General features: G+C 42.1%; 1 protein-coding gene across 1 annotated transcript; it reads left to right on the top strand.

The window, feature by feature from the left end:
- On the top strand, window positions 1-8,329 carry GCNA (germ cell nuclear acidic peptidase). The gene is made up of 10 exons (XM_066333973.1): window positions 1-176; window positions 1,074-1,120; window positions 1,566-1,617; window positions 1,984-2,057; window positions 2,215-2,649; window positions 2,974-3,145; window positions 3,863-4,007; window positions 4,856-4,994; window positions 6,316-6,520; window positions 7,380-8,329. The coding sequence occupies exons 1-10, from the start codon at window positions 1-3 to the stop codon at window positions 7,630-7,632; spliced, it is 1,698 nt and encodes a 565-aa protein (XP_066190070.1). The 3' UTR covers window positions 7,633-8,329.
- The last annotated feature ends 748 nt before the right edge of the window (window positions 8,330-9,077 follow it).

Here is a 9,077-nt window from a genome sequence, read left to right as displayed (position 1 = left end):
ATGGCGGGAGCGCCGCCGGGTTCCGCGCTGGGCCCCGAGCCGGGCCCCGAGCCGGCCCCGGCCACCCGCCACCGGGAATGGCCGCCCCGGGCGGACAGCGGCCCCGGGGCATCGGCCTCGGGGGGGAGGAGCCCCGGGAGAGGCGCCGCCGGGAGCCAGGGCTGGCGGGGCGGCAGGTGAGGGGACACCGGGGGAAACAGCGCCTCAGCCCATGTGTCCTGACGTATTTTTATTAAATGATTAATATAGAGCGGTTTTAAATGTATAGCTATGTAATTTATATTTGTATATCTATACAAATATATATACATACATATGCACATATATGTATATATACATATGCACATATGTATACACATATATGCATATATGTGTATATAAGTATGCACACATATATACATATATATGCATATAATGCGTGTGTATAGATACGACATACTACATTGCATGTATTGTATATTATATATATTGATTAATAATTCTAGATTGCGCCCTGGTTTGTTTTGTGGTGCTTGGTGGGTGTTCGCATGTTTCAGAATCACAGTCTTTAAGGTTTAAATGACGTCCATTTAAAAAAAAAAATTAAAAAAAGCTGTCTTCCTGGGTTTTTTAAGCAGCTCCATAACGTATTTTTGAAGTTGTGAATGTTTGGCTCATGTTCTCATAAAATGAAATAAATAACTTGGTAAGGGTTTTGTGGGCTGCCTCTACATTTGCATGGGCATAGCAATCCAGGTGGTAGTGCCTGCATTCTGCCTCTTGAAATAGCTTTATGACAGCTGCTGCATTTTGCTAAATATTCATGGCAGCTCTATCAAAGTGCGCTTTATGCAAAAGCAGCTTCTTACTCATCAGTGCATGGGTTGAGGTTTCAGGCTTACTCTAACACACTTCTCTCACAGATCACAGACCATGTGATAGACAAGAAAAGAGCTTTCTATAAAGAGTTAAAATAGTTCAGGGTGTTTGGGACTTTCCCAATGTATATTTAGTTCTCAGCGTTCATGGGTGTTTCAGGCCAGTGGAGATGCAAATTCTGCTGTGACCTAAAGTTCTGCATTTCATTTTTGCAGCAGTGCCCTGTACTTCTCTTCCAGCAGTGATGACGAATTTGAAACGTGTAAGTAATGACATGTTAATTTGGGTATTGAAGGAGTATGAAAAGGACACATTTCTGTCTAATTACAGTGGAGTGTTCTTACACGTTACTTTCTTTCACTGCTTGTGCTGCAAAGTAATTCTCTCCTTGCAGTGCAGTCTTGGTGTCTGTGCCACAGGGAATGTTCTAGAATTGCCTCAAGTTTGACTCTTTTTGCCTTGCATTATATTTTTCTTATTGCCTCAGTTTTGTCTGTTCCCTGTTACTCACTTACTTCCTTCTTAATCTCCAGAGACTTGAAAGCTGCTGCCAGCTTTGAGGAATTGAGAGTTGGAATGATATGTAAATGTAATAGTGTTTGTTTTTTGAAAATACTTTAGACTAAATTTTTGCTACTTGCAAACTCTTTAAAATGCTTAACAAGTGACATGGAACCTGGTTCTTACCTAATCTTCTTTTGTTTCAGTTTTAGCTAGACTGAAAACTCCCAAATCTGTTCCTAAAAAGACAGATACAAGGTGGGTGCTGTCATTAATGACATTTCTGTGTTCATATTTTAGTTTTCTGTATCATATTTACTAATCAGAATACAGGAAAACGATCTAAAGGCCAGTCTAGGAGAGACTGCAGACAGAACTATTACATTTTCAGTCATGTTCAGGGCAAATAAATCATATATCATGGGATATTTGGAGGTGCACACACTCTTGCCATTCCTATTCATGGATGCAGTTTGTGACATTTGCTGCAAGCAGCTGATAATGTTATTTTGGATGGCTTTTTTTTGGATTGCTGTTTTAGTAAGGCAAACTTACTGCTCTATTTTTCTCTTTACTCTTACTTTTATTCCACACAATTTGCCCTTTTTTTTTCTTTTTTTCCAGTTTGAAAGACTTCATTGATGACTCAGATGATTTCTTCTTGGACATGAAAGCAAAAAAGAGAACAACCAAGAGTGGTAAGCAATCATCCATAATAAAAAAAAAAAAATTAAAAAGATACTTTACTGTTCTTTGTGTTTTCCTATCTTTCAAGGGATTTCTTCTGTGTTAAGAAAAAGGCAGGTCTCCTAAATGCAACTCCCAAAACTTTAAGCTCTTTCTTTTGAATTGCAGCACAGAAAGATCTTCAGATCCAAAAAAAGCTGACAACTCCTGGAAGGAGAAATACTTGCTGCCAGGAATTGCACTATCCAGACACTGCAAGTGACACTGAAGATTCTGTCTTTGAAAGTCCATGGCATAACCACCAAAAAGAGGGAGTGAAAGACTTAGAAGAAAGTCAGAAGTGCATACATCTTTCACCTCCACAAAATCATAAAGAGTCAGCTTTCAAAGGCAGTCCTGATTTACTTGTTAGAAGGAAAGAAAGAAGCTGTGAAAATGCAGAAAATAAATTGCCAACTGTGGCACTAGGACACGGTACATGGGTGGAATCAGACAGCTCAGATGACAGTTTTGGATCTTTAATGGAACGGATAAAGAAGCGAAGTCTACCCAGAAAACCCATCTTGAGCACAAGTAAAGCTGTCCTTCAGCCAAGCACAACAGGTGAGCAGTCCTGAGCTAACTTACAGTGATAATTGCCTGGTTCTTTCCATTTGTATGGCATCAACCTCTGAGGTGCAGCCCAACACCTTGCAAAGGATTTTGGTGCAATCAGAAATTACTCCTCTGAGCATTCACAGAAGTCATCTTGTGCTATCATGATGTAAGTTTTTCACTATTGCTTGTTTTCATCATTGTAAGCACTTTTAGTTTTTAAAATTACTCTGAAAGCAAATCTGGTGGATCCTTCTGATGGTTTCTAATGATTCTGTGATTTCTTTTTTTCATATATTCTGTGTAATGCTATGACTCTTCCTGTTGAACTAGAAAACATCAAGCCACTCTGCAAAGATGCACAGCCTGTGAAAGGGGAGGGAGTCAAGACACTAAAGCCAAAATCCCTTTCACTTCAAGAAACATCTTCCATGATAACTACACCTGCAAAAATGCCTGGGAATGAATCAGTCAGTTGCTCACAGTCAGCAAAGACAGAGAAAAGGTGAGTGTTTCTCCATTGTTCCTGTGTTCTAGGACAATTACAGATGTACAAAGGTGCTAAGCATTTTGCATAGGATCATGTGTTTCCTCTGCTACCTAGAAACTTCTACGAATTCAGCATTTGTTAATGGTTAAAGTAGCTGGAAACCAGAGTTTTCAGTCTCCAGCACGGCAGGGAGAATATAAACTGATCTCTGCCTAGGGGAATTGATGACAAATCTGACAGATGTCAAACCTTCTTTGTAAATGTTATCTCTCTTGCTATTCCTTGTCTTGTACAGCATGTGCATGGAGTTAGTAATCCCAGTGGAGTATCTGCTTCCCCTAAAATTATTCCAGAGCATTCCTGGACCATCTTTGTTTCTGAAAAGACACCTTTATTGTATTAATGATCATGTTAGGGCTGTTGATATATTGATTAAATTTTGGAATAGTTGTGGCTCGCTGTGTCAAAGTCTGAGTCTCATTTCCTACTTAGGAGTCCTCATAATCTAATTTTGTGAATTAATGAAGTAACTGCAGGACTGTTGCAACAGCTCTGCCCCTTCATGCCCTCAGAGGGGTAAGAGGACAGTCATGTCTTGGTGCAGAGTCAGGAGAGGTTTATGCACTTGAAGCATCCCTGAGATCTTTATTGGCTTTCAAGTGGTCATTCTTTTTCCCTGTATTTTTCCATATCTCTGTACTTCAGCGAACTGGTTAATGGCTTTTCTTGCAGGCTTAGGATATGCTCAGTGCCTGGTTGTTTCTTGCAAGATCTTTCAAATCCAGCTTCCCACTATGTGAAGTATTTCAAGAAGAATAAAGAGGAGCTGGCCCAGAAGCTCTACAGGCTGTATAATAGTACCATCTTTGAGCAGAAGGTTGGTTTCAAAACAAGAAGTGCCATTCTGGTTAATATGTTGCTCCTCACTTTTTGATGTGATTGCTCTTTATCCTCCTCAGACTGTAGAAGTTAAGCTTTATAGCAATGGGTTATGTTTGAATTAGTCCAAGCAATTTCTTCAAAAGGGGTTTGTCACCACCATGATGCAGCAGTTTTCAGCTTGGCTTTGCTTTCCCAGCTGTAATGGAAGTGCTGCACATCATTTTTGTTCCATCCTATCGGGTGTTCATGTCTGCCTTTCTAGATCAGATTTAAAAGGTGATCCTTCAAATAACAATTTAGGGTGAGCATAATGCTACAAATCATGTTTCAAATTTAAGGTTCAGTTTCAGAGAACTGCTGTCTTGACCTGGGATCATGATCTGGGATATTGAGGACCCTCCTCTGGTGAGAAATACCGTTTGAAGGATGGGTGCTGCCCTCAGTCATTCCAATGCGATTTCCCCCAGGAAGGAAAGAGGTTTTTATGCAACAGTTTTAGTGTTGAGCTGACAGGCTGAGGTCACAATTTCACATAAAACTGACCTGAAGAGACTCACTGTTGCTGAAGCAGAGTACCTTACTGCCCAGTGCTTCAGGCCCTGTACCTGGAGGCAGAATAGAGAAACTAAGGACTTGTCTCACCCTGCATTGTGAAACTCCACTTGTTGATTACAGGAAAACTGATGCTGGGAATAGGAAGCCATGGAGGGGAGTTAAGTGTTCAGGGCACCAACAGAGAGATTCTGTACTGGCTTTGCAATAAATATAAGGGGAAGCCAGAGGGCCAGAAGGTAAGAGAAGTGGTAGGAGAGGGCAAATTACATGCACTGTTTTGTTTTTCAGTTGCCAGAGAACATGGAAATAACCTGGAATAAGAAAATGAGAAAAACAGCAGGGTATTGTGTAACGGGGCAGAGGGAAGGCCCTGAAGGGAAGCGTTACGCTCGCATTGAACTCTCTGAGAAAGTCTGTGACTCTGCAGGTAGGTGTGTTTATTCTTCTTTGAAATAAAAGCATAAATCTGATCCTTAAGAGATCTGGGACTGGAGCCTGCTTTAAAATTTTGTATTATCTTGTGTAAATAAATATTTACACAGGATTTATCCACATTCCACAGCCCTTCTAGGAGACTGGGCAGATGTACAAAACGTGAGAACAGATACAGTCACACTAACTGCAGTATGGCTTGTATTTCTTAATGATTTGAAGACCTACTGGCATGGTGTTAATCTAGTTCTGTGTTATGATGGCAGTCTAAAATCTGACTTCTTCCATCACAGCAAGACACCTTGGTAGTACTTCAAGTTGGAATAAAGACAGGTCAGTGCCAAATAAAGTTCTGTTATGTGGTACTGTGACTGTTATTTCACCCTCATCCCCTCCCAGTATGGGAAAATGAATGATAAAATGGTTTGGATTGAGAAGGATCTTAAAAACCATCTTATACCAACTTCCTGCCATGGGCAGGGACACTTTCCACTAGAACAGGTTTCTCCAAGCCCTGACCAGCCTGGCCTTAAACACTTGCAGGGAAAGGGCAGCCTTACCAAGCAACCAACCAAAAAAACCCCAAACAGATTACCTGTGTCAAGGAGTAACTAGGATGCAGAATTGGGGCTGATCACAAAATTGGAAATGCACTAAGTAAAACCTTGTTTTGGTGCATTTTATCTTCCCAAGTCATTGATAGTTCTAACCTTCAAAATAATACTTGCATCTTAATACAGAATGAGTGTCAGAGGCCTAAAGCAGTGACCAAAGGTGAGCTTGTTCTTCCCCACACCCGACTGATCTTTGTCTTAGTTTCATGGAGGGAAAGCAAACATTCTGGGGTTTGGCCCAGACTATTAGACCCGTTTGAGTTTCCTTGGGACTTATCCTCTTGGCAACTTGAATGGAGAGATACAACTTTGATCCAGTTGTCCAAAAAAATAACAAAAATAACAAACAATAAGGCGTCCACTGTATTGGACTGAACCGGACAAAGCAGTACAAGGGCAAAAGGCACAAGGCCAAAGGCAGAGTCTAGGGGCACACAGGGGTGCTTATGCACTTTGCTGTGGGAGGGGAGTTAAGGTAGGGTCTGAGGGAAGGGTCTAACAGGGAACAGCAATTAAGAATATTAAAATTTTTGCACCAAAAATCACCCTATGATAACACCGAGAACTGAGAACTTATTTGGTAACAATTTTCATAGAGAGCATGTCAATCAGCTTTCTGCTTATGGCACTAAGAATGGGGGTTCCCAAGGCATTTTTTCAGGATTCTCTTTTTTTCCTGGAAAAACTGTTCTTCATCTCCAGATCGCCTTCGGGACACGCTGATCCATGAGGTTTGCCATGCAGCCACCTGGCTCATCAACGGTGTCCGCGACAGCCACGGCCGCTTCTGGAGGTTCTATGCCAACAAATCAGCTGTAATTCATCCAGAACTGCCAGTGGTGACACGATGCCACAGCTATGAGATTAATTACAAATACACCTATGAGTGTGTTCGGTGCAAGGCTACGTGAGTAATGTTTTCATCTTGCATAGGACTGTGTATTAACGTTCTAAATTGTCAGTCTCCTGTGTCTAGAGATCAGGGTTCTTCTGAAAATGTAAAGCAATTTGGATACTCTGAGAGCCCACAGAACCACAGTATGTGATTCCACATTTGTTTCCAGGTAGTTTTAGTTCTAGTTTAGAGGTTGGAACAGGCAGAAATGTCATCTGAGGACCACTGGTGATGAGGGAAGGTCTTTGGGAAGCAATAAGAGATATGTAACTAAGCTTTGAAAGAGCAAATCCCCACAAAAGCAATGCAGAATGTTTGACAGTGATTAGATACTAGATCAAACCACCAGAGGAAACTTCCAGCTTAATGTCCTGATGACTTTAACTTATAACTGCAACCTCAGATGTGAGCAGCACTGTGAGAGGAACGGATTGACACTAGGACACAGCCTATAATAATGACACCATTTATGGCTTTTTTTTACCTCAGGATTGTATGTGTGACTCCCAGAAGTACTGGAAGGAAACACCTTACATACCCTGAAGTGCTTATTAGGACTATGTATTGCAGTAGTTGCTTAGATGCAACAGAGCATTGAGAAGATTTTTTTGATATCTCTGAGGAGAAACTCTAAGAAGCAGTTGGTACACGGATTGTGGAAATAGTTGGAAATGTTGTAGCACTTCATACTCCTAGGCTGAGAGTAAAGAGACACAGGAAAGAACTAAGCTGAAAAAGCAGTGGAAAAAGTTCCAGCGTAGAGAAGTGTAACACAAATTCGATTGTAGCACTGTGTGTACTGTTTCCTGTTGTAAGGGGCCCTTTCCCCTCAGGCCCGTGGAATCCAAGTCCTTGTGTTTTTGCCTTCCAGGATCGGGCGGCACTCGCGGTCCCTGGACACAGCGCGGTTCATGTGCGCCTTCTGCGGGGGGCAGCTGGCCCTCAGGCGGCCCCCGGGCAAGGGGGGCACCCCTGCCACGACACAGCTCACTCCCTTTGCCAAGTATGTGAAGGAGAACTATGGCCTTGCTAAGAGAGAGCAGCGCGGGCTGAGTCACGCAGAGGTCATGAGGAAACTCAGTGCTGATTTTGCTTTGAAAACCAAGCTGGATGATTCCTTTTAATATCTCAATATTAAGTATAGTTCTTGGTGCCAGTTGAATTTTGTATAGAGAGTAGTAAAAGGTCTGAGCAGCACTTACCCATAGCATGTCTTCAGTGACTCCAGTAAGAAAGGGATTTACCGTTTCATCTGGGCAGCTGATACGCCATAGACTCTGTGTGTGCTGAAGAATTGCTGTGTGTGCATCTTGCTAGCATTGCCAGAGGCAAGAAAGTCCAGGCCCACCAGCCCAAATCCTCTGAATGTGAATGACTCCAAGGCAGGAAAAGGGGCATACCTGAGCTGGGCTTCAACATGGGTTCAGATATTCTCCTATGTAGAGTTTCCTGAGAGATCCTTGGCTGTTTTTGTTAAAATTAAGTGGTAGGTAGATGGTGCCTTAAATCCATTAACAGAATCTGTGAGTTTCTCCAAAGCAGTTTAGCCCTCAGTAACAGTTATGGTGCTCTTTGATACATTTGAATGTAACTTACCTCTATCATTGAGATTTCATACAAACTAAAACAGATGCAGAAGGTCATATTGGGGAAAGCAGATTCAAACACTTTCTCCCATAGAATTGAGGAAGTCTTGTCAATGGCTTAAGTCTTTTGTGTAAAATGAAACTGAGTATATGTTTTAGTGTTTGTGTCTTCTGTAAGCAAATTGCTCAGGGGCTTAATAATTTTGATAATCAATAAATGTCACTTTGATATGAACTCTTGCAATGAACCAGGATGCTTTGTTTCAGTTTAATCCTGGCTGTGTAGGAATACAGAACCGTGGTACCAGCCCAGCTCTGCTGGCTGTGGATCAGCAGTCATTACCATCCTTTGGCCACTGGGGTTACAATCCAAGGATCCTCATTCCAGGAGGCCCCAGGGCTGCTGGGTCATCTCCCAGGAGCCCTCATCAAGCCGGGGGCACTGAGGCACCACCCTCCCTTCCCCAGCAACGATGAAGGCAAGGAGCATTGGAACTGGGAAACCCACAGCAAAAACAACAGCACAAAACCACTGACTGTTAAAAAAACGGGTAATTAATTGTTGTTCACAGCACTGCTAAGGGAAAAGAAAACAGTAGTGAGCAATATACTTTAAGGAAGTTCCACTCTTAGGGGATTTGCCAGTAGAAATGTAGAAAGATTGAAAAGTTAAGTCTGACAAAGCAGTGAGGTCATGGGGCTTCCACATCTGACAGCACTTTACAGCTGCTAATCAATACTGGCTGTCACTGGCAGGGAGTGTCTTTTCCTCAGCTCTGTCACTGGAATTGTCCTGTCCTTTGCCCACATGAGACAGATTCACAAGACAGACCACAGATGAGGATGTACATGATGGAGGATACTGTGAAATGTAACAGCAAGACCATTTAAAGGGATTAATTCAACAACAGCTATTTTGTTCCAGTCTTAAGAAATTTCTGCAGTTAAATTCAGCATGGAAGACTGTCAGACTTGTGTATCTG

The sequence above is a fragment of the Sylvia atricapilla genome, chromosome 21 (genome assembly GCF_009819655.1).
Source record: "Sylvia atricapilla isolate bSylAtr1 chromosome 21, bSylAtr1.pri, whole genome shotgun sequence".
In the NCBI taxonomy this organism is placed as follows: Eukaryota; Metazoa; Chordata; class Aves; order Passeriformes; family Sylviidae; genus Sylvia; species Sylvia atricapilla.
This window is presented reverse-complemented; position numbering and strand designations above follow the sequence as displayed.